This window comes from Sinocyclocheilus grahami, unplaced genomic scaffold, assembly GCF_001515645.1.
Source record: "Sinocyclocheilus grahami isolate Dianchi unplaced genomic scaffold, SAMN03320097.WGS_v1.1 scaffold56.1, whole genome shotgun sequence".
Taxonomy (NCBI): Eukaryota; Metazoa; Chordata; class Actinopteri; order Cypriniformes; family Cyprinidae; genus Sinocyclocheilus; species Sinocyclocheilus grahami.
The window spans coordinates 3618755-3645632 of NW_015505235.1; the positions used below are offsets into that span (position 1 = coordinate 3618755).

Here is a 26878-nt window from a genome sequence, read left to right on the forward strand (position 1 = left end):
ACTGTTGTGGATTGAATAACAGAACCAAACAGGTGCTCAGGGAACGATGCTGACAGCACTTGGTCATTTATCCAGGGATGATTCGCAGTGAAATGTTTTCGCTAAGACTCCCAATTATGGTGATGATGAATCAAGGGCTCTAGATTAGTCATTTTAAACTGCTCCGGACGAGCAAGCTTACCAAGAGAGAGCGAGAGAGGGAAACCTGTTACAAATTGAAGGCATTGAACATTGTTGCTATAGAAACGGGAGAGACTGAAAAGAACATTGATGAAAGGAGACAGATGTTGCTGACTGCAAAAACTGGTGATGTGGCGGGAGACACATTTATCACATTAAGTTTAGGAGTTTATCTTAAGGAGTGAAGCTGACTGAAGTTTATTCAAGTTCAACTGAAATTCCCAGTCAGTTTTGATACATAATAGAGTTTAGTTTGTAATACTTAACTCGGAAGAGAATTAGCTTCCCTTGTGATTTTCTAATAGGCTTATAGTGTAGCAGTTTTTGAATTATAGGTAAGATGAGACATTCATGTTTTGTTGACAGAAATATGGTCATACCTCAGACGTTGCAAGTTGCTAATAAGTTGGACTCATGGATGTGATGTGAGTTAATGTCCTTAATGACTCAAGCAACCATTTTAGTGCTGTCAGGAGGCTGTTATGTAGTTTTTAAAGGAGTTCTGTCTGGCATTCCCTCTTTATATTTTTGTCAGTCATCTTCTGAGACAGCCAGCAGTCAATAGCAGGACTTTAGCAACGGTGACATCTAGTGGCCAGTTAATAAAATGACACAATCAACTCCCATTGCACACAGTTTATCACATTTTCTCAACTGGTTGTGGGAGACAATATGCAGGACTTTGAAAGGAATTGATCAAAAGAGCAGACAGTACTACACTCCTGTTAGTAGGGACAGTGAGATCAGGGTTTTCTTTCTTTCTTTATTTACATAATGTCCACCTAGCATGCTTATTACATGGCCACAAACAACCCTTTGTTTGTCTGTCAAATTCTTTGTTTTTGAAAAGTATTTTATATTCTATTACAGAAATGCAGTAAAACAGAAATATTATTACAATTTCAGAATGATTTTCAGAATGAACGTTCATATCAGAATGATTTCTGAAGGATCATATGTATATAATTGGAAATATTTAATTTTTTTCGAATATAATTTATTTATATTATATGTATTTATATCTTTTTTTCAAATGTTAATTGAATATGATGTTAAAGAATAAATTACACTCACTCTCACACACACACACACAAAAAATAAAATAAATAAATAAATAAATAAATATATATATATATATATAAAAAATTTTTGTGTGTGAGTGTAATTTATTCTTGTGATGGCAAAGCTGAATTTTGAAGGTCACATTTTTCAGAAATCATGCTGATATGCTTATTTGGTGACCAAGAAACATTTAATTTTATTATCAGTGTTGAGAACGCTTTTGCCACCTAATATTTTGTGGAAACTGTAATACATTTTTTCAGAATTCTTTGATAGATAGAAAGTTCTAAATAACAGCATTTATTTAAAATATTATTTTATGACATTATAAATGACTTTGCTGTCAGTTTTGATCAATTTAATGCATCCTTATAGTATATAGTGCTGTGGTCTCAGTGAGTTTAATGCCGCTAAATGCTGTGGTGCATGATTAGACCATTACAGGTGAAGTCTGGGCTAAACTAATGATTTGGACTGAGATCAGAAGAGCATTTGAGGTTATTTATTGGGGCCTCCAGTTGGACTTTAGAGAGCAGGGGGAAATAAACTAATAGCCCTTCTTTTAATCTGGTGATTTAAAATTCTTCCTTTGCCAACGACTTACTGTAACTGTTAGTAAAAATGGCCATGTCATGGAAAACTGGAATTTTCCCCTCTTTCATTCTTTTAAAAACATTCGGTGCATTAAATAGACATACTGTAATGTTCACACTGCAAACCTCCCTCCCAAAACCACCCAGATATTTCAGTGCCACTTCTATATTCGGCAACAGTGTTCATTTACATATACAACTCTTAAAGGTACAGTGGGAAAACAGCCCTAAATCATATGTTTATAAGTAAATATAATACAAACGTTTTATTTTCCATCAGCATTTTTGATTTCAGCAGTGTCATAACGTCCTGGGAACAGATAGTAATATTGTAGCTCTGTTAGATGTGAATGTTGTACAACAGCGTTACATTCCCTGAAGCACTGATGCTCTGCTTTCCATATGTTTCCCATGACTCCACATGTGTAGATGCATGGCTGTTTTTCCATGCCTGTCTGTGTGCGTTCATATCTGATGGCTTTGGTGTTTGAATGATATTTTTGAGGTCTTTAATTGCCCGGAGGGTGCAGGCTGGCTGCATCTCTTTGTGTTTGGTGGACGTTGCATTCACTCTATTTGTCAGCTGCTCGGAACATTATCTTTTTCATAAGGGACTCAGTCATGCATTAAACACTCAAACCAGAGGACCGAAAGTGTCTCTTCTGCTTCAGATGCAGTGATCTCAATGTGCTGAGTTTATAATCTGGCCATGTAAATTAGAAGTCTGGGTTCTTTTATTATCAGCGTTTGAGCTGGACATAAAGTGGGGTGGTATGGATCCGCATCAACTGATGGCTGCCGGTAGAGGAAGCTGTTATTATCCTGTGGTTTCACCTCACGATCCTCGTCTCATGTTTTCTCCTCAGGATCTCCACCGACGATTTGAGGGAGCTCCAGAATCTGCCAAAACCAAGGCCCTGCAGACTGTCATCGAGATGAAGGCAAGTGTGTTTGTGTGTGTTTGTTGTAAGTAAATCCCAAACTTTTGGGTTCTTTCTAAGTAGGACAGGTTGCTTTAAAAATAATGTTATCTAAATTGCAACTTTCTCATATTCCTGAAACTGTCATATTGGGTCAGTTTTGTAATTGAACACTACTGCTCAAAAATTAGTAAAAAAAAAATTTTCCCAAGGAAATGTATGCTTTTATTTATCAAGGACACATTAAACTGATCGAAAGTGACAGTAAAGACATAATATTACATAAGATTTCGGTTTCAGATAAATCCTGTTCTTTTGAACTCTCTGTTCATCAAAGATTCCTGAAAAAATACATAGTTTTTTTTCTACAAAAATATTAAGCAGCACAGCTGTTTTCAGCACTGATAATAAAAAGCAGAAAATCAGTATATTAGAATAATTTCTGATCATGTGACACTGAAGTACCGGAGTAATGAGGCTGAAAATTCAGCTTTAACATCACAGGAATAAATACATCTTTAAAATATATAAAAATAGAAAACAGTTACTTTAAAGTGTAATAATATTTCACAATATTACTGCTTTTTCTGTATTTTGATCAAATAAATGCAACCTTGGAGAGCATAAGAGACTTCTTTCATAGACATAAAAAAAATCTTACCCACTCAACTTTTGAACGGCAGTGTATTTGTCCTCAGTTTTTTTTGCAAGTAAAAAATATTTTAAAATGGTATTTTAAAATGTTTTGTATAGCAGAGATTAGAAGGGATCGATAGTATATCTGCACAATATAATTTATCAACATTATACTAATTTACTGGTATCTGCCAATATTGATTAATTATTAATGCAAACTCATTTCCCATATTTTTACATTTTAGATTACCTTTGCTCATATAGATTGCCTAATGCTCACTTAAAGTTTCATTGTAAAAACACTAATAATTTAATCACAGTTAAATGTAGCAAATGTCTTTAGTAAATCTCAAAATGAACATCCTTTTTTTTTTCTTACTGTGCATTATAAACTCGTGGTGGCATTTCAAACAGATTTTAGATTGATTTTAGTGTGTTTTAAGCCGTTTATAGGTTATTGACCGTAACATGAAAGCAATTATTATATTCATGTTTCAAACCAAAAGTTAAAAACTGTATAAAAAATAGATAAGACACTCCATTCCTCGGCTTTGTCTGTCTCCTCCTCAAACATCTCTGTGATCTCTGCAGGACTCTAAGATCAGTTCTCTGGAGCGCAGTCTGAGGGACCTGGAGGACGAGATACAGATGCTCAAGTCAAACGGGGCTCTCAGCACAGAGGAGAGAGTGGAGGAGATGAAACAGATGGAGGTCTACCGCAGTCACTCCAAGTTCATGAAGAACAAGGTAGAACCTGCGGCTCATGGGAACTGCAACTGTTTTGTTTTGGTGCTTTTTTAACCTGTGCAGGTCATGAGTTATTTGAGCACAGATTTATTGTTTTTGCCTCTTTGTTAGGGTTGAATATTACCAGGCGTCATGTGGTGTTGCTAATATTTACTCTAGCACTTACTTACTAGCACTCTACTCAAATTTTTCGTTTTATCTGGTCAAACCTGGCCACTTTTGACCTGTTGCATTTTTAACTGTTTTTTATTTTTCCTTTTATAGTATTTTTTTTATTTATTATTTTTTATATTTAAAAAAAAATTAAGTATACATTTAATTTTTATTCTCTATTAAAATATAGTTTTTCTTTAGTAAACTTTCCGTTTAGTTTGAAAAACAAAATCTAATTTTAATCGCAGCTAATTGGCTACATCATAACCGCATGGCCTGTGCGGTGAATGCTGATTGGTTTGGATTGCTGATGACATCACGTGATCGTGGGTGATGTTTGGTTGGACGCAGGGTGTGCATGCGAGCTGGTGATTGGTGGTTGTTGCAGTAACAGCGCCCTCTCCTGACAGGTAGAGCAACTGAAGGACGAACTGGCGCAGAGCGAAGCGCAGGGCGAGGAGCTGAAAAAGCGGGTGGCTGAGCTGCAGCAAGAGGTCTCTGCCGTAAGAAACCCAGAGAACCGGCTTAGAACACGCACAGCTCTGCTTCCCTCACCAGAGAGAGCCTCTGTCTCACCCACTCAGAACCCAGATAGAGATTCACGCTAAGCCCGCTGACTGACTGGCGCTTTAGCTCAAGGCCTTTTTTTCTGCAAGAGATTCGCTGTATATCTGATTTACAGAAGCCTTGAAGGGCAAGGTGAATTAATTATTGTAGATATTTTTTTAATAGCTAATTTCATATATTATTTAAGCCTTCTGCTCAAAAGCTTTTTTTTGTAAAAGGACAAAAAAAAATCCCAATGATTTTACCACATCCCCCATATTTTTTTTTCTTTCGCAAGTCCAGGTGCTCTGGACAAAAAATCAGCGTGCCCCTTGTTATCCTCAAGTATAGTGGAAAACAGTGCAGAAAGTTTGTTGAGAAAAATACATTTAGCAAATTTTGTTTGCATACATCAGAATATGTAGGGAAAAAGAATCTCAGTTTCACAACAGTTGTTCCCAAAACAGTTGTTATATACATGTATAAATATAAATGAAAAAATATGTTATGTTATATAAAAAAAATATATGGTATAAAAATACATAAAATATTTAAAATGCCAGTTTTATTTTAGTATATAGTATTTATATAGTATTTATTAATTATTTGAATGAGCTTTTATTTTTGTTTTCAGTTTTCATTTTAGTTTGTTAAAGTAATTGTTATGCACTTTTTTGCTTTTCTGTCTTTTTCTGTCAATTTATATTTTAGTTTGTTTATCTGTTCATCTATCTACCCATCTATCTCTCTATCCATCTATCTATCCTTTTTTCCCCAATTTTATTTATTTCAATTACTAAAAATCAATAATAGTGTTAGTTTTTGGTAACAATAACTGCCTGTATGTATCAGTCACATTTTCTATATCGGTGTGTTCTCTCAATATTCTGATTAGTGGTCAGTCAATATACTGTAGGTTTTTCATACTGACCACCTCAGTCTTTTTTTCCATATAAAATTCAGCTTAAACAGAACTTAAAAAGGAAGTCATAGCAAATGTGCTCTTGGACACAAAGACAAACAGTCCCAACACTTGACAGGATGATCAATGATGGGAGGGAACAGTGGAAAAGGTCCCAGGCGGTGAAGGGAACTGAAAATATTCGCTTTCGAGTCTCGACTGCGTATCAGTGGCCGTCTGTCATCACAATAACAGGATCGGTGGGCGGCAGTGGTTCAGGCCGGCGGCTGGAGTCTCAGGGTTTCTCTGATCAGGAAAGCAGAGTTGCCCAATACTGTGCCGAAAGGTCGGATGCCACACTAGACTCCCACAGTGCTTTTTACCCATCTCGCTTTCTTTTTCTCTCTCTTGTTTGGAGCGCTGGTTGGAGTAGAGCACTAATGTCCACGAGGCTTGATCTTTCTCTCTCTATCACTCTGAATTGTCTCTCTCGCCATCTCCTGTGCCTGTACACGCCTGTTTTCACTAAGGCGACTGGCAGAGTAGAGTAACAGCTTTAGGCCATGCTAACCTGCTATAGCTGCCCCAGTGCATGCTGGGAATGTCAAGACTGTGTCTTTAAATTGGAGATGAACACTTGTCTGTTTTGTAGCGTCTTAACTCTGTTACTGTCTGTTTATGGAAAATGTATTTAAATTTGTACTTAATTTAAATGCTTGTGTATCTTGCAAGAATGATTTTTATTTTGTGGATGTTTGTTTTTTTTGTAAAAAAGATTGAGCATTATGGAGTTTCATGTGTCCATCTTTTTTAAACTCAATACATCAAGTTTTCTATTTACAGGAATTGCTGTATGATAAAATAACCTGGTAATGATCTGTGTTTCTGCAATGTTTAATTCAACGGATTTGCAATTTAATTAGTCTAATATGTGTTTAGATTACCTTAAAACAGGGTAAAACTCCAACATCAGACCTGTCACTACAGATTTCATTCTGTTTTATGATTTTAAAGCAAAACATTGCTGCATTTACATTCTGCAAAGGCTTTTTTCGGGGAGATTGTGTTTGAGATTTGACCCGAGCTTCGAGGTCTGGTTTGAAGGAGAGTTTGAGTTTTCCACATACTTAGACCGAATGTTTGTCTTGTACAGATTGACCAGGTGAAGCAGGATCTCTCCAGGAAGGACACTGAGCTCTTGGGTCTGCAGACTAAACTGGAGACGCTCGCCAATCAGTTTTCTGACAGCAAACAGCACATCGATGTACTCAAAGAGTCTCTCACTGCCAAAGAACAGCGTGCTGCCATCCTGCAGACTGAGGTAAGAGTTACGTTATGGCAATGAATTGGCACTGTATGGTTGTATAAAAAAAGAAATTCCCATATTTGTGAATTATATGTCCCCTTATATATATATACTTTTTCTACCAAATCGGTAAGATATTTAATAGGAGAATTATGCCATAACTGGATTTATTTCCCCTATCCATTCCAAGTAATACTCGTTGCCATTGACATATTTCTGACATAAGCTCATCTAGTTAGCCAGTTAGATAACTTTAGATTGTTCTTTTTTTTAAAGTTTATTCATTGCATGAATTGGTTAAACTGGTTCACAGAATCAACAAATTGATCTAAATAAAGTGATCTTTTAAAAACGTACTTAAAAAGACTGGGAAGAAACTGGAAGCATAATGAGCATTAAGCCAAATTCATAAAAATAGGATTAATTCATAGCAAAAAAAAAATTAAGTTTGCAAGACGTAAAAAGATATATGTGATCATCAAACACACCAATTAATTAATAAGCGGCACTTAAAATACAAAAATACTAGTTTTTTTTTAATAAATACACCACCATAATGAATGTAATAAAATACAATTTATGTATTTTATACTCTTAATATATAAATTATTCACAAGCTTTATATTCCATTTATTATAACTGATAGAAATAATGTTTCTTTTTGTCTTTTGTGTTGATGAAATGTTATTGTATTTTATGTATGTCCCTGCCTGACCATTAGGGGGCACTGTTGTATCAAACATGTTATTTGGCTGTTGTGAAATTGTATGAGCATGAATGGCTTCTTTGTGTGTGCTTTTAATTCTGTAGTTAGTCTATCATCACACTTTTTATCATAATCCAGTGTTACCAGTGCCAGCATGTGATTCATGGAGTTTAGCTGACGGTTAATGTCAGTATTACTGGGTTCCTGTACATTGTCATGAATAATACCGTTTTAATGTACAATAAGTGTCAGTTCATGCATCTGGATGAGCTTTGTGCCTGTGTATTTCAGGTCGATGCTCTGCGTTTACGTCTGGAGGAGAAGGAGGCTACGCTTAATAAAAAGAGCAAGCAGATTCAGGAAGTGTCAGAGGAGAAGGGCACCCTGAACGGAGAAATTCACGACCTCAAAGACATGCTTGACGTCAAGGAACGCAAGGTCAACGTGCTTCAGAAGAAGGTAAATGATAGACACCGCAGCAAAATAGTTTGTTGCTTAAAATCGAATTGCTCTCGGTAGGAAATAAAACATTGTGGTCAAAACAATCTTTTGCATTGCGGCAGTGTATGCATTTGTAAACATCATTGCGGCCTTCAAACGGGTGTCATTTTCTCCTGCTGAACGTAGATGGCACTGTTAGGCCACGTTTGATGAGCTCTGGCGAAATGCTTGAGACCAGCCTCACCAAATATCCCTTTGTGTAAATTTATGATTTCTAAAAGTAGGGAAAAGTTGTGTTTGTGATGGCGATGGAGTCTCCTGTTCTCAGAAATGACACACACAGGCCGTTAACCTCAGGCTAACAGCGGGTGCCAAGGTTTATACGTCTGTTCTGCATCTTTCATATCCATGCAACAGCTGTTTGCTTCTGCCTCGAACCCACGTCAGATATACAGGAAGCCGTAGGTTTCGCCGTTCCCGCCGACATCGCTTTTCATCGTCAATATTTAGGGTGCAGCTTTGAACTTCATTTCACAATATACAATCTTTGACAGAAATCTGCACTCAAACGGTGCCAGGTCCAAACTATCGCTGACATGTTTCCAGCTCGTCGTACTGTACTCTTTGAGTTTGTCAGAGGCTGTTTCCATACGGATTGTCTGTAGCTGGTCGTCCCATGAGGCAATGCTTCGGCGGTCACATCCAACTATCAGTTTCAGTTCTTCTACGCTGAGATCACGGTCTGTGCAAACAAGCCCCCGATCCACAGGCTCATTAATCTTGAGTTAGGGATAGTCTGAGTGCAGAGAACCCACCGTGAGCTCACCTTTATTGGAAAAACAGGAAGTTGTGTATCTCTCTAATGGACATTCCAGGGATACTGTTGCAAATCATGCTCCTAAGATCGCTGTAACTTGTGTCATATGTTATTTTACAACCAAGTTTCCCCAAAAAGCACATGGATCATTTGCAATAAAGTAAAACTCAAGTAAGTTTGCTTGAATGGCTAAAAGCTCTACCTCTTTGAATTATGCTCCTTGTTTACAGGAAGTGGCTGTTGACTGATAATCGTTACCTTGAAAGACCTTTTAAGGTTGTAAATTGTGATGTTTTTTTTTCATTTCTAATACAGATTTTAGGATATCGCTCAAGTCAAATGCTTTTTTTTTTTTTTTTTTTTTTGCAGTTGCAAGTTAATTTTTTTTATTAGTTTTATATTCATAAAATAATGTCTAAATGTGTTCAAATCCTTAGTATTTTAAAAATAATTACACACACACACACACAGTATTTTAAGGATTTTGTGAATTTTAAACCAATTATTTTGTATACTTCCAGTATACTTCCATGTTTTATTAAAGTGAGTTGTGTTAAAAATAAGAAAGCTCTATTTACATCACATATAAACCGATTATAGTGATAAAACAGTGCTTGCATACTTGCTGTTTACCCTGGAAGACCTTTAAAGGTTGTAAATAACTTTCTTTATTCCAAAAACAGACTTAATGATACCACTTTAATGTAAAATTCTTGTTTTTTGCACGTTTCTTTTTTGTTGTTGTTATTGTTATATTCATAATTGAATATGTACATTTGTGAATTTACTTTACTTTAAATTATTATTATTTAAAAAAATATATGTAACATTTAGAAAAAAACTTAAATTGTAAATTGTCTTATTAAAGTAAATTTTTTTAAGAAAAGCACATATAAGCAGTTTACAGTGATAAAACTGTGCTTACATACTTTCTGTTTTTGAAAAAAAAAAATTTACATTTAATTTAGGAGTGTTTCATATATGAAGACCTGACACTCTCTAATCGTTGTCTTTTTTTCCCGTTATTGTTTTAGTTTCTTTTTTTTTGTGTCTATTTTCTTTCTCTATTTGTCTCAACCGCTTTGCTTCTCTTCACAGTTTGAGTCTGAAAGCCTCTCGGAGTCATCAGGGGCACGATGAACGTTTTTTTAAAGCCAAGTGCTCTCCCAAGCCATAGAAAGAGAAACATTTAGTTTCCATTATAGTGCCTGAGCCACTCTGTATTGCCCCAGAGTTGTTCCTAATGGCCATAACACATTGAGACAGTGCTGTGAAGGTATGCATGGGGCTTCTCAACAGGACACCATTCAACGCACAGGTCAAACACGAGAATACGACAAACTGTACAGAGCATGCAGGATTACATCCAGTCAAGAAAAACTAGAGCATATGTATCATTTTGCATTTTTAGACACCTTTATTTTGCAGAATTCTTCTATAGACGTTTTTCCTGAACGTGGAAGTCATGCCTGACTCTTAACCAGAAGGATGCTTTGCATTTCCGGTCTCCAGTGTTTCTAGTCAAATTAGCGTGTATTTCCGAGCTGATAATCTAATGTTAATCCTATTTAAATGGGTTCCTATGGAGACCGGAACAGAAGACAGAAGAAACAATCCGTAGTTAGAATTTGTAATGGCGGCACTCATCGTTTACTCAGGAAAAAGGTCTATAGAAGCCAAGAATTTATCATGTTGATACCTTTGAACATTTAAGACTAAACTTCCTCCTCAGGTCGCCTAGACTGTTTATGGAAATGTGTGATTAAGAAATAAATATGATTTTGGCATCACAACCATCAGCTCATTAACATAAGACTTCCCACATTTATATAAGACTGTAAATTCATTAATTAGAAACTTGCCCTCTCTTGATAAATGATTTTTGCACTGCTTAAGATGTCGGCCAATCATAGCAGAGCTCATTTGCATATAGAATTCTGCAAGATAAAGGCTGCATCCAATGTTTCTCATTTCTCAAGTATTCAATGTCGGATGTAGCCAAAGTAGCAAAGAGTGCCCGCTTAATTCCAAGGGTTAGTGAGAGTGGAAAATATAATGTAAAAAACTAAATTCGGTCTGTTTTTTTATGTTAAAAAACTGAGTAACATTACAAGCAGACTTAAAAAATCTAATGCTCCAGACGTGTAGAATATGGCCACTAAATAAGCTACACTGTTTAGTTCTTTCAAACAACACTTAGCACTGTTACAAAAATGAGCTTTGCTAGACGGTGTGTGTCTGTGTATACAAGTGAGTAAATGAATAGATACACAGTGTCCTGTGAAGTATGCATTCGTTCTCAGAGGCGGCCTAGCTTGGGCTGGTTTCTTTTTTCTCGCACTCTCCTTTAATGTCTGAACATCATTTTTTTCTCTCTCTCGGAGCTGTTTGGCTTTGTAATTGTTTTCCCAGCGGCTCTGGTTCAAGTGCGAAGCTTTCTGCCTTCTCAGTGGCACCGTTTGCCTGCACGGATGTGAGCGAATGCATGCCGAACGGAGCAAAACACCTCTTCCAGCGGCAGCCGAGAGACTGGGCCCGCTCTTTTCCTTCTTTGTTTATATTCAGTGTTTTGTGTTTAACCGAACACTTACCCTTTAACAGCCTGGAAAATAACAATAATTTAATTTGCAACTGTCAGATAAGGTGGCAGACAGATCCGCAGTGGAAGCGGCCGAACTAAATATTGAAAACAGCGGTTTGGATGGGAATTCTTTCGCAAGTTCACTGCAGGACAGGCTGCAGAAAATAACATTTGTTAATGCGAGGAGGGCGGAATACAAGACGCAGTTCAGCAGAACTCGCTCAAGTATGTAAACTCCAGTCGAATGTCTTGATGGAGAGCAGCTCTCTTTGGCATGAGAGGGTCGCCAGAGACACTCTGTCTTATGGATGAAATGTCCTGTTTTTTACCATGTCTGGGGGTTTTTAGCATTATTAAATCCAACTAGGGTTGTGCTTAGTAAAAATAAGGCTATCTGCATCTTATTTTGAAACAAAATGTTTAAATTACAGCGCATGAATTCTGTTCTTCAGACCACACCAAAGAAATTAAACCTGTTTGTTGACTTTGCGGTCAGAGTTTCGCTCTATCCAGATGTAATAAACACCCAATATTAAGGGTTGCTCAAGGAATTTGTCTGCAAACTTTCGAAACACAATCCGGGACGTTGAGGTTCTTGCAAAACTCTTTTATTGAGATGCAATTTCATGAACCTCATGAACTTTCAGCAAGTCCAGCAACTATATTTTTCTTAGAAGTAACAGCCTGCTAACTTCTGAACAAACTTGACACTTTGACGACATAAAAACTGTTGTCACGGTACAATGTGTGTTGGACTGCACTGCTGTTCAAAAGTTTGGGGTCAGTATGATTTTATGTTTTGGAACAAATTAATACTTTTATTCAGCAAGGATGCATTAAAGTGATCTAAAGTGACAGTTAAAGGCGTTTATAATATTATAAAATATTTCTGTTTCAAATAAATCCTGTTATTTTGAATTTGCTGTTCATCAAAGAATCCTAAAAAAAAAAATGTATCATGGTTTCCACAAAAATATTAAACTATTTTCAACATTGATGATGATAAGAAATGTTTTTTGAGCCTCAAGTCAACATATTAGAATGAATTCTGAAAGCTAATTTGACACTGAAGACTGAAGTAATGGTTGCTGAAAATGTAAAGTATATTAAATACATTTAAAAATTATATTTTATAGTTGTAAAATATTTTAATTAAATAAATTACAAATATTACAAATATATTAAAATCCAAAACAGTTCTTGTAAATTTACATTTGAAAACATTTACTGTATTTTTGTTCTCAAATGCAGCCTTGTTAAGCATAAGAGACTTTTTCTTACCAACACTAAACTTTTGAACAGTAATGTACAGCAAACCAAAAGAGTCATCATTGTTGTTTTATTTTAACAACAGTGATTTAAAATCCATACAGCGGTTTGTGATTGACTGAAACCAAGTTTTTAGTTTTTGCGCCAGTAGAATTGAGAGTTTTACTTCATTAACAATGACTCACCGCACATGTAACGTTTCAACATGTATTATGAAGTGTATCGTGTTCCAGTATTTCATCGAAGGATGTCCCCATGCGCATTCACAGAGGGTTTGGGCTAAACCCTGAACATTCACTGACCCCACAACCGCCCCCGTGGATGAAGAGCTTCCAATTTGCTACACTTTTAAAGGCTGGTTCAGAACGCAGAACGACTGTGTGCTTTTTCCCCCTCTTCTTTTCGACGGCTAAGGGGTTGAAGAAGGCTAACAGGCTTAGCACCACAAGGAAAGCCTCTTAAACAGAGCGTGTCGGGCCTGAGTTGTGATCTTCTTGCTGAGAAAGAGCCTCTTACATTGTTTGTTACCGTCCTTCAGTCAAGAGAGAGAGAGACACACACAGACAGAGAGAGCAGAGCTTTAAGAGGGTGCATGCTAATAAGTGCCTTGTGTTAAAATAATGATAAACCCCAAATCAAAAAGCCGAGAGTCTTAAGCCCCTAACAGTCTGATAGAGAGAGAGAGAGAGAGATCCTCTCTGCTTTCGACTTAATTGAGGGAAAGAAGTTCTACAGAAGTTTCTAATTAATCGGCACTTCCTCCTCTCTCTCGGTTTCTCTCATACTCAGACTTTTCAATTTTAAAGGACTTCAATGTGTTCAAACGTGTGGAGACAATGCAAAATGAATGCAAATAAAATAAAGTGCAAGTTGTTGCAATAAAATCTTAACATTTTAATGCTACTAAAATACTTAGAAATGTTATTTATTTTTATTGCAGTAACTGGCCCCTTATTTATTGTTGTGCAAAAATAAAAGTTTATTTAAATTTTTTTAATATGCATTTTAAATGTACACAGAAATGCGGTAAAAAAAGAGTAACATTGTGAAATAATATTACTATTTAAAATAACTATTTTCTTTTTTTAATACATTTTAAAATATAATTTATTCCTCTGATGCAAAGCGGAATTTTCAGCCTCATTACTCCAGTCTTCAGTGTCACATGATCCTTCAGAAATCATTCTAATATGCTGATTTTCTGCATTGCTGAAACATTTATTATTATCAATATTTAATATTTTTGGATTTAATATTTTCAGTATTCTTTGATGAATATAAAGTTTAAAAGAACAGTATTTATTTGAAATAGAAATCTTTTGTAACATTAAATATTCTCAATTTAATGTGTCCTTGCTCAATAAAGGTAATAATTTGAATCAGAAGAAAATATTGTCCCTTATTCTTATTAAATATTATTTTTGAATGGCATTGTTCATATCTAGTAAAACAAATAAATAATAATAATGATAATAATAAATTAGGTTACAGTAATTGCAATTAACATAATTATGTATTTATTTATTTATAGTTTTAGCTTTACGGTTTCAAGTGGTGGTGCTTTAAAAGCGATGCATTTAGAGATGCAGTCCAACAGTAAAGCTCCTTCAGAGAAATTACGTCTGTAAATTCATGCCCTTTAAAGTGCTTTAACTACAAGCAGTAAAACTCAGACCACCTTGAACTTTTGAGTAAATCCAAATAAATGTGTCCGTTGCAATTTATTATATAAAACTAATGACTCAGTCACACAGTGGAATTTTCCTCCTGCTGTCACTTTGTATCAAACGAGTACAGCTAAAGTCATGTGATCCATAACTAGTCGACACAGCCCTGGCACGTCGACTACTGCCAGAACTAATCGACTAGTTTAGTGCCACCCCTAACATATGGTGATCAAAGCTGGAATATAAATTTTGACAATTTTGAAAATTAAGGAAAATCTCTTTCTGTGTGGGAGTTTGCAGACACAAAGACTGGCGTCGTGCCACTTACCTGTCAGGTCTCACCCACTCAGGTGCCAAACTCCTCACACTCATTTGCATTACTGAGCAGCGTGTGTGTTCGACGCCACCCATTCCGCTTCAACAAACCTCTCGCAAATGACACGGGATTCACGTGTGTGTTGCTAAATAAATCCTGACAGGTGGATCAGGACCCTTATGCAAATTGGCTACTTATTTACTTATAAATAAATGAACATGTGAAAGATTGATTTGAGCTTAAATAATTTTTTTATTTGAGCAAAAAGAGACAGCAGAGTTGTTTAAGAGACTACACTGTTAAGAATGATTATTTTCAGAGCTGTAAATAAAAGATTACTGGAGTACGTTTTACAAGAAAATACCATCTTTCTACTTCAAAATTTCATGTTTAATAGAATGTTCTAATTGTCTATTTATATATTTATTTATTGCAATTGTTTGGGAAATGTATTAGCAATTTCCTACAGCATTTTGGGAATATCGTGAAATCATGAATAGGGTCAGTTACACTGAAAAAAATTACTTGAATTAAATTAAATTTATAAGTATTTGAAGCATTTACCAGCAATTTCTGAGTGAAAATTGAGTGAAAAAATACCACACACAAAAACAGTTAGCACATTTAATTACACATACGTAGTAAAAAGACTATGTTAGTATTTTCTTAAACATTGTACTTCAATAATACTTGTTATAGTAAATACTGTTTAGTGTTCTTTATGCAAAAAAGGCAATTTCAGAATGCGGTTTTTGACCATTAAAACCAAAAACAAGAAATTAAAACCATTAAAAAATGTTTGTTACTTGAAATAAAATATTTCAGCTATATAATTACTATAGCTATACAAATTACTAAAATTAAAAAGAAAACAGAAAAATTATATACAAAAATCTGTTTCAATAATAACTGTAATACTATCAAAATGATACTAAAATAACACTGTGAAGTATTCCCGAGAACCTTCTAACAAAAAGCTCTGGAAACATCCAGCATACAGTTTCTCTTACTATACTATAACTATATAGGTTATACTCATACAGTATAACCTTCTTAATACCCATCTGCCGAAAATCTGCAACAATGATCTCTCCCTCCCGTCGCTCTACTCTGAGGGGTTGGCATGTTGTTTTGTTCGGCTTGCACATTGCGTACAATTCTGATGCAACCCGCTGTAAACGCTCAAATTCTTTCACTCTGTGCGTGCGTGCGTGTGTGTGTGTGTGTGTCTGCGTCTGTTGTCTTGTTGTGTGTCGTGTGCCTCTCTGTCTGTTTCCAGAGCTCACACTGCACTGACAAGCAGCAGATCACTAAGTGAAACAAAACACTGTTTAATAATTCAGACAACCCCCTCCCTCTCTCTGTCTCTCTCTCTCTCTCACTCACTCACTCACTCTCTCTCACACACACACACACACACACACACACACACACACACACACACAAATCCCTTTAAGTCTCCATGCGTTTGGATCTCTCTGACGGGAAACTGCTCTTTTTGTCTTGTCTTGTCTTGTCTTTTATCCGCTCACACACTCTCGGATGAAACCAGAAACGGGGCAGAAGAGCTATTGGGAGTGTGTGTGTCCATCTACAGTCTGTTCTTCCCTCAATTTTAGTTACCAGGTCATTGAATTCCAGTTTAAAGCTTCTCCGAGAATCCCAACATGGGCTTTTTTTTTGCCTAATAGGCTCCTATTTGAACGTAATCATCATTTGGCTTGACATGGATCCCTATAATCTAGATCCGAATGTCCAGCTTCCCGTTATGAGGAAGATGAAGGCATTTTCCCTCCAGTAGCTCTACACAGGATTGCAGTTTTCCTCTCAATGCGCTGATTGTTTTCCGAAATATAATTGCTGTTATCATATGACTCTGCACATGCATAATACGAGTGCTATGAAATATTCATGAGCTTATAGTGTGCGCCGGCCAAAGCTGCATGGGGTACTCTGGAGGATGCTGGGTAATGGGGCAGAGGAGCGTAATCAGGTTGCGTTACACAACCAGGTTTCATGGGCGACCGCAGACAATATCAAAGGGAAGGAGGTTGAAGTGTGTGGGAATGTGTGTGTCGTCGGACAGGTGGAGCTGTCAGGTGTGTTTGATTAATGAAGGGCTGGAGGTGTTTAAGCATTCGTATTGGGCATGCACCGTTGTTTTTGCTTTTGGTCCACAAAAAATTTCCCACAATTCCATAGGACCAATCAGCACGACTTTTTTCCTCACTCAACTTTTCGCTCAAAACTAGCTGAGACTAACCTCGACATCTGTCCAAACATGTCTGAAATTATTTAAAACAACAAACCCTGCCGTACTTTTTATTATTCGAGCAACAACGGTCGTTTTTTTGAACCAGGGCAAATTCATTATAGGGTTTCTTCTCACTTTTCCCCTCTGCCTACATTTGTTATCCTTGTAATCACTTTTGCCAAAACATTCACCCTTTTAATTAAATTCATAAGTCGACACAGCTTTATCTCTCTCAGCGGTCGGGTCGGAAACCAGATTACTCTGCTGTCACAGATTTCTCTTGCTCTTTTCCGGACACTGAATAAAAAAGCTTTTAAAATCGTTAAGGCACTTAAAGACTTGAAATTGCATGAAAACAAACTACAAAGGGAGAAAAGATGTGAGAGATGTGGCCAAAGGAAAGGTTTTTAGTCTGTTAATTTTGTTTGGTTTATAATAAATGTAGTTATATAGTTTTAATAATTAAAAATAAGTGATTTTTCTAATTCATTTTCAGTTATTTTCAAATGTCTTGAAACATGAATAGTAATTAAAAGAAACAAATATATAGTTATAGTAATATAGTAAGTATTTTATATAAATTATGTAGAATAATATATTTTTTAATGGAAGAAAGGAAATATTTTTGGTCTACTAATTTTACTTTTTAGTATTTTTGATAACTGAAAATGTGTGTTTTTCATTATTTTTAGTGATTTTCAAATGTCTGAAACATGAGTAATTAATAATAGTAAGAATTCAATTAAATGAAATGTAATATAATATCATATAATATAATATATGCTGTATGGGGTTTATAATGGTTTATAATAACTTTAGTCTTTAGTTACAGAAGTTATTTTCATTATTTTCTTGAAAACATGTCCTGAAACATGAATAATAGAATTATAAAAATATGTATTTATATTTTTTAAATGGAAGAAAGGGAATATTTTTGGTCTACCAATTTTGTTTGGTTTATAACAGTAATTTTCATTATTTTCAAATGTCTTGAATATCAATTAATTAATAACAATTATAATATAATATAACAATGTACTGTATGTACTTGAAACATGAATATATATATATATATATATATAAATTGAATTGACGTTACACAGATATTATTGCTATTGTTATTCATTCATTTTTTATTAATCATTCATTTTAGTATTTACTGGAACTGAAGTACTGTGTTTGTGTCATTCATACTCTGTTTATAGCATTGCAGCTAGTGGAAGGGCTAACCAAAAATGCTGACATTTGAATCTTGAACAGTAAATAATAACAACAACTATTATTATTATTATTATTATTAACCACACCAATTAATAACCACATTTAATATGAATGTGCGACTTAATGTTATATGTAAACATTATATAAATATATCCACGTTTTATATTATTATTATTATTATTATTATTGACACCAATTAATAACCATATATAATATGCATGTATGACCTAATGCTATTAGTAAACATTACATAAATATATCCAAGATCATCATCATCATCATCATCATCATCCTCATCATCGTCATTATTATTATTATTATTATCATCAATAGTGATATTATTAATAACTAAACTGTTGATGTGGTAGTCAAAACTACATTCAATTTTTTATTATTATTTTAATGTGTTTTTTTACATTTAACATTACAAATAACTGAATAATTGTTAATAAAGAGTTATAATGAATTTATAAGTAAAAATACGATATTTGGGGTTTAAAACATGCAATCATAATTTCAAAGAGTAGGGTGAATTCAGGTTAATTTGACACATTTTCCAAGTCATTTCAATTACAAAAAGTGTCCCAATCGTTTAATTTAGTAAACCATCCGATGCACACAATAATAAAATATAGTTAGCCTATATAGTTACATTATCTTAAACTGACTGTCAAAGTGCAAAATTGCTACAAACGTAACATCAATGCAAGAACAAAATGTATGCAACTTAAACTGGATACGGAGGAGTCGTAAAATAAGCAGGTTAAACTCACAACACATGCAGTATTTACTGACTGTGAATGGAGCCGCTCTGAGACGTCAATCATCAGCTGCACGCGTGAACACTGTGCTTTGCGTGGAATCTCACTGCAACCATCCTTTGCCAAATGATAAGCACACTACTACATCGCGATTTTATTTTCTGTTCGATTGGTGTTCATTACAAAACTGTGGGGGGACAGATTATATTATGATGGTTCATCATTGCAAAATAGACATTTGATAGAGTGCAATAAAGCACGAAAATTAATCAGTTTAAAAAGGCTATTATTCACCCTCCCGTATGTGCATTAAGTCTTCGGTGTAGACCGCATTTTAATCTTTGATTTGCATAAGTTACAGTTGATTCATGTGAAATATCCACTCCTGTACATCCTCTGCAAAATCATCGATCTTTTGTCAGTGGACAGACTGTAAAGCCGCGAGATGCATGATATCACAACAGATGGCGGTAATGAACACATTTAATTTGTGATCTAGTCAGAAGACGCTGCGCTGCTTCAATGCATTAAACACAAAACAGAATGTAGCATCTGGTCGCGCTACACCGCTACTTGTTGGAAAAAGTAGTTAGCTACTGGAAAAAGCTACACTGTTTTAAAAGTAGCGGAGCTACTGTCACGCTACTGAAAAATTTAGTTATGTTAGTAGCGCCCCAAGACTGATTTTTGAAGATCTTCACGCAGCTGTTTTCCATATATCAATGGTTCATAGTTACCACAACCTTTAAATGACACCAAAAAGCACCATAAAAGTAGCCTATATGACATGTGCGCTTCATTCCATTCCATCTAAAACCATATGATAGCTCTGTGTGAGGAACAGGGTGAAATGGAAGTGAAATGTAATTATGCATTGATGGTCTTGCATCAACTGTCGTACAAGCTTACCTGCTCAAGATTCTTCAAAATGTCTAATTTTGTGTTCCAGAGAAGAAAGTCAGATGGGTTTGTAACAACATACCTGTATAAGAGTGAGTAATATTTTCTCCCTGCTTCGAAATCACACTTTCAACATGTCCTTTCTTGTTTGTGATGTTTGTAGGAGCGTATTATCGAGCGTCTGAAGGAACAGAGGGATAGAGACGAGAGAGAGAAGAGCGAAGAACTGGAGAGCAACAAGAAAGAGCTCAAAGAGCTGAAAGAGAAAGTCAGCTTACTGCAGGGAGAGCTGTCTGATCGCGAGGTGAGAACTTGATTTTGCATAAAGTAATGAACAAACCAATGCTTTATTAAAGCCAGTATTGTATGAAGTTGATGATTTTCACAATCTTCAGTGTTTTTGATTTATGTTTTAGGAGTGAGTCAAACCATATTTAGAGACCAAAATCTTGTGTACAGTATCATTTACATTGTTGATGACCATTACAGGAGTAGTTGTGCCAAAATGAGAATTTGCTGAAATTTACTCACCCTCAGGCCATCCATGATGTAGATGAGTTGTTTCTGCATCTGAAAAATTTTTGTGAAATTTATCATTACATCACTTGCTCACCAATGGATCCTCTGCAGTGAATGGGTGCCGTCAGAATGAGAGTCGATACAGCTGATAAAAACATCACAATAATCCACAAGTAATCCACATGAATCCAGAAACAGGTTGAAGTTAAACCATCTTAATGATGGATTTGTTTCTTACAAACACAGCTTTTTGCTTCACAAGACATTAATTTATGGACTAAAGTCGTGTGGATTACTTTTGGGTTATTGTTATGTTTTTATCAGCTGTTTGGACTCTCATTCTGACGGCACCCATTCACTGCAGAGTATGTTCAATTTCTCCAAATCTGTTCAACTGAAGAAACAAACTCATCTCTATCTTGAATGTTCTGAGGGTGAGTACATTTTAAGCTAACTTTCATTTTTGTGTGAACGATTCCTTTAAACTGCTATATCATCTTGCAAGCATTCGCTCAGATTTGTGTAATCTGTTTGCATATTTGTGAACAGAAGTTTGGGTTTGCGGTGTAAATATTGCAGTCATGAATTGTGGCCTGTACACCCAACTAAAATCCACAACTAATCCTAACACTCCTAAACTAAATCTCTGCTATCAGGAGAACTGTAACTAAATGCTAAATTATTATTTTATGAATCAGCTTGATGTTTCTGTGAAAATCTTTGCACATATTTGCAAAAGATTAGCCTGGATTGTTTCTGTATGATTGTATGATTATATCTTGCATTTGTGAAAGCAAGTCAAGTTACAGGTTTTTGTACTGAACAGACGTTCAGCTGACTAGCAAATAGCTCAGAGGTGGGCGTCCAGCCGACATCTTGTGCAATTTTGCGTTCATATTGTTAGTTCAGATGGCGGTTTCGCATTTATAATGCAGTAATCCTCTATAATGTGTCAGGTGTGGATTAAAGAGGTTGAAGCGGATCCCAGGCAGCATTAGGAGTGTCTTCCTTAGATTGCACTATTGGACGAGGTGCTCAGGCTTGATAGAGACAGACTGATTTTGCAGCCGTCCACACAACCCCAGAGGAGCTGTAGTGATGAGAACAGACATGCTGGACCCGCAACACTGTCAGTCCTGCGTGTGTGTGTGTGTGTGTAGGACAAGAAGATAAATGGCGGATTCTAAATGTGAGGGAACGGGCCGTCCCAGAGAGCAACTGCTCATTTCTCTTTCTGTCTTCAACACTGCACTGTTGTTCACTTTTTTTTTGTCTTTTCTTCTTTTTTTTGCCATCTATACTTTCGCACTTTCTTGTATTTTGTCTAGCATTTCTCCAATAGCCTTTACGTCAGTATAAACAGAATAGTTGACCCTATAAATGAAAGTTTGGTCATCGTTTACTTACCCTCATGTCAATCCAAACCTTTTTTATTTTATTTTTTTATTGTATTTTATTTTATTTTATTTTATTTAATTTTCAGTCTTGGTATCAATCAAACCAGTTTTGAGAACTGAATCATTGAATTGATTTTTAATGAAAATTATTTCAATATTCAACTCACTGACTAAATGATCCAGTTGTAATGAATAACAGCTCACTGTAGTCGGAATAACGATTTCAGTTTTGACCTTACGCGGCTTCTGAAGATTTGGAATATAGTGCACAGGTCATATGAACTACTTCAGAACTTTTATGGTTCTTTCATGGTGCTTTTTATGGTTTTGGTCCTTTTTTTGTAAGGTTTTGGTCTTTTTTGAAGCTTGAAAGCTTCAGTCCCCATTCATTGTAAGTGCATGGAAAAAGTGACCAGTACAATATTCAGAAATCCTCCATCTGCGTTCCGTGGAAGTACAACAGTAATACGGCTCTGGAACGACATGAGGGTGAGTAAATGATGACCGAATGTTCATTTTTGGTTGAACTATCCCTGTAATGACTGCGTTTGCTTTCCCACAGCACTGTGTCTGTGGCTGTTTTATTATTCAGGTTATTCTTGTTTGCTGTGATCTCCACATTCCTCTCCGCTGTCTGCCTCTAGAACATGGGCGATGCACATCCCCACCACTAAACCCCTTCCTGTCTCTCAACCCCTTACAGTAGTTAGTTCCTCTCATCTGTATCTTTCTCTTTCCCTTTCCATTTCCGCTTGCCAATAGAAATTCCATATTGTGGGTGAATCTTCTGAAATCACGCTTTACACCAAAATTGTAGAGAAAAAAAAGAAATGATATTTTGCATAAATAAAATGAAACCTATTTAGAGGATTAAAATAATGACGCAATGCAAAACAACGTTTAAATATTAAATCTTCAATACTCTCTTTGATTCTAATTAGTGTTTTTATTATTTTTTAAACTGTATTACTAACAGTTACTGTAATACAACAACATATCCAGTACCATTCAAAAGTTTGAGGTCAGTAAGTTTTTGATTATGATTTATTTTTGGTGTATTTTTTTAATATAAATGTATACTTTTATTCAGAAAGGACACATCACATTGCTCAAAAGTCACTTTTATATTGCTACAAAAATCTATTTCAAATAAATGCTATTCTTTAAACAAACTGCTGGTCATGAAAGTAGGCTTAACTTTATTGTAGTAAAATATAATTTTAAATTAATTTCTGTTAAATTTGGGGTTAAATGTGCCCCTGTGCCCCAGACATCCTAACAGGTTTTGTGAGATCCACCAATGTCCATTCTCCGCACGTGAAGCTCAGAGTGTCAGTGTCCTGGATATTTGTGTTGGATCACAGCTGCTGTCCTGAGCTGCATGCGGCAGCCTCCCATCGCTCAGCCTCCTGTTATTTCCCTCTCCTTGTTTTTCCTGCATTGTGTTGTTGGTGAACAGTGACCTCTTCGCTCCCAGCTCTTTCGGCCTCCCCTCCAGTGCTCTAATCATAAAGTGTGGAGTCCAGCACATCCCATCATTCCCCTCTCCTGTTTTCTTTACCAACGCGAGAGAACGCGGGGCGGCAGTATGAACATTAAGTGTGTATTTTGGTCCACGGACTCCAGTCGAGTGTGAAATTGTGGGGCTCTCCGGCTGAAAGCAGAAACGGCTGGAAGGGCCTCATGGATGGAGGGCTGCAGTTTTAACAGCGTGTCTGAGACTCTGCTTAAAAAAACAGAGAGCTGATGTACTGCATATGTGCAGAGGCCCTGTACATTATAGCACACGATATTTGTGATATTACTATTGAGATGTAACAGCTACTGTAACTCTAAATCGTTCTCCTGTTTCATGTTTTATCACATTATTCCTCATAAAAGCCTGTGTGCTGTTAAAGGAACAGTTCACCAAGGACTGGAGCTTTCCTCCGTCAAAAGGATTCAAAGGGAACCGTAATAGTATCGTAAAGCGGTCCATATAACTTATAGCGCTATATTCAAAGGCTTCTGAATCCATATGATTGCTTTGGGTGAGAAATAGACCAAAATTCAAGTTACTATTTTACCTTCCAGTAAGTGAGTCAGTGAGCAGAAATTAAACTGGATCATCGGGTTTATGAATTAATCATTTAGAATTCAATCAAATGATTCATTGAAAATATTTGACTCTAAAAAATTATTCATTCATGAATCAAGCAACATTACTTGCTGTAATGAACTCTTTATGAACTCATAATGGCAGATGTAAGATTTTCAGTGAATAACAAGGAACTTTTTGGTTTGTTTGTTGTCTGTATTCAATGATTGAGATTCAGAATGTGTATGAGACAAATGAGCCCCTTTTTTGGTGCGTTTCCATTTTTTTATAAACTAGAAAACTCCAATCTCAATTCAATACACGGTTACACCAAAGAAAAAGACACATAAAGGTTTGAAATGACTTGAGGGTAAGTAAATTAGTTTTTAGATTTGAGTGAACTGTCTCTTTAAATGTTTTTGTTTCCGAAACCAGATCCAGTTTATTTGATCTGACTGAATTAAATCATTTTGATTGCGTGTTTGTATACAAATGTGCGTTTTGAAAAGAAAAAAAACCTGTCACATGGCAATTTGTCTTGGCTCTTCGTGCTTCCTGATGTTGAAATTGGCTCGAAACTGGCTGGCTGTGGTTCCAATCCGCATATTTACATGTGTTTGTGCTCAGGTTGTTTCAGTGCAATCAGGGACTGTGGCATGACGTTAACAAAGTCTCCTCCTGCTTCTCATTAGCTTTTTCTCCCCCCCGCCTGAACCTGATCGTCTACATTCAGAGGTAGATTGTTCAATAAGTGCTCTCTGATTTAACCTTCATTTCCCTTGCCCTCAGGCCTCTCTATTGGACCTGAAGGAGCATGCCTCTTCCCTGGCCTCCTCTGGACTGAAGAAGGACTCCAAGCTGAAGAGTCTCGAAATCGCTCTTGAGCAGAAAAGAGAGGAATGCACCAAATTTGAGAGTCAACTCAAGAAGGTGAGCCAGACAATTGGAGGGAATTGAAGCATCACAGCTAGCAAACACACAGTCTCGTCGTCAGCTAAGCAACCGAGAACGCCTAACAAGCCATTAGGGTGACTGGCACGCCGTTAGCGCTACATTGACAACACTTAATACAGTGAAAGCGAGCTGAATGTTCGCTCAAGTGCACTTTACCTGTGGAGTTTTTCCTCTGTCGACTGCTATAGAGGGAAGATATTAGCTCTGTTCCAGACCTGAGCGAGACTGTGGTCAACATAGGCTGCTGCCTTCAATGACAGCATCCTAAATTAATCAGAATCTTATACTTGACTCATTTGAAACACTTCAACATCACAATTATGTTAACAGGCAATGAAATGCAAGTGTGAAAAGATACTCAACAAACATTCATTCCAATAGAGTCTGATCAGAAGACTTTAGATATATAAAGAGGGTGCACTTACATACTTAGGAATGGGAGAAAGAGCAAATGCAGAATATAGCGGAATAAATCTTCTAAATAAAAGGCATGCACTTTTTAATGCCATCTGAGCATAAGAAACATTTATGGGGCCGTCATGTCAGATTTTATTGCTGATTTGAAATATGTAACATAATTATGAGTGTTGCAAGAAGATTTTGAGATTTCAGGATTTGGTTTATTTAAATAGATATGTTACAAATGTTGCCCAGCTAGACTGCTCTCTTGGAACAGGCTTTGGAACAGAGCTATTTAATGAATTTCATATCTTATGGCTCCTGCACACTACAGAGATCTCTGATAGGGCTGGTTGGAACACATAAGATTTGATTTAAGGTTGAGGAAACTTTTTTCCAAAATAAATTCTAGCGTGCAGGTGCGCTTACGCCTCACTTCTGTGACTCGTGTCTTGGAACCTGCTATGTATGTTCCCAATTAGGGCTGCACGATATTGGAAAAAACTGATGTTGTGATATTTAGTTCTCCTGTGATTTATTATTACAATATGAAAAATACAGTTGTTTTTTTTTAAACTGTTGACTAAAAATTTTATATATATATATATATATATATACACACACACTGTGTAGGTATGTGTGTATGTATATATATATATATATATATATATATATATATATATATATATATATATATATGAAAAATACATTTATATTTATTAATTGTCATTATTACAGTACAAAAATAATGTCAAAACAACAGTGTTGTAATGTAAAAAATATTAAATTAAATTAAATAAATTACAATATTACTATTAACTATTAATTACAATATCAATGCATTTTGGCACATTGTCAGCAAATAAGTGTTCACACTGTTTGTTTTTGAGTGAAGCATGGCACTGTTCATGTTTTCCGCTCATGATAGTGCTTTTCAGAGTGGCTTGATTCACAGTAAATGAACTAAGCTGCTTTGAGATGCTAAAAAACATTATGAGCTGCATGCATGTACTGTAAATGAACAGTGCCATGCTTCAGCCATAAACAATATCAGTTTTATTTCGATATATTGAGCATATCGTATTCCCAATCATCTCAAGTCTCTTCTTTTTGTAGTTCATGCTACTTCAAACCACTACAAGTGATGTTCTGACACCGCTTGATACTCCAACCATGTCTGTGACTTCTCTCCTCTTCGCCATCTGTTTTCACACTCTTCTAATTCTGTCTTTTCTCTTGTCTTCTTTCCTCATCCTGCCTCATCGTCTCTTGATTTTTAACCAGATCAAATGTTTCTCACTTTTTGCTTAAAAAATATTTCGTCATCACTCTCTGTGTGTATCACCCAATTCTGTTTTCTTCCCCAACCCCTCTGTGTTTTTCTTTTCTTTCTTTCTGAAAGCGCTCTGAGCTCATGTCAGGCCATCCCTTCAATCTTGTAAGTGCATCTCGGTGTGAAAAGCCTCCCTTAGCAGTGCCAGCATATGTGTGTGTACGTGTGTGTGTGTGTGTGTGTGTGTGTGTGTGTGTGTGTGTGTGTGTGTGTGAGCGTGTG

At 35.9% G+C, this 26878-nt stretch overlaps 1 protein-coding gene across 1 annotated transcript in view; it reads left to right on the forward strand.

Moving 5' to 3' along the window:
• The window catches only part of LOC107584049 (ELKS/Rab6-interacting/CAST family member 1-like), a 198789-nt gene that overhangs the window by 28512 nt on the left and 143399 nt on the right, over window positions 1–26878 (forward strand). The window contains exons 4-10 of the mRNA XM_016270453.1: window positions 2702–2776; window positions 3983–4138; window positions 4702–4785; window positions 6892–7059; window positions 8042–8209; window positions 20141–20281; window positions 24760–24900. Coding sequence (XP_016125939.1) covers window positions 2702–2776; window positions 3983–4138; window positions 4702–4785; window positions 6892–7059; window positions 8042–8209; window positions 20141–20281; window positions 24760–24900 — 933 coding nt within the window. The remainder of the gene's footprint in view (window positions 1–2701; window positions 2777–3982; window positions 4139–4701; window positions 4786–6891; window positions 7060–8041; window positions 8210–20140; window positions 20282–24759; window positions 24901–26878) is intronic.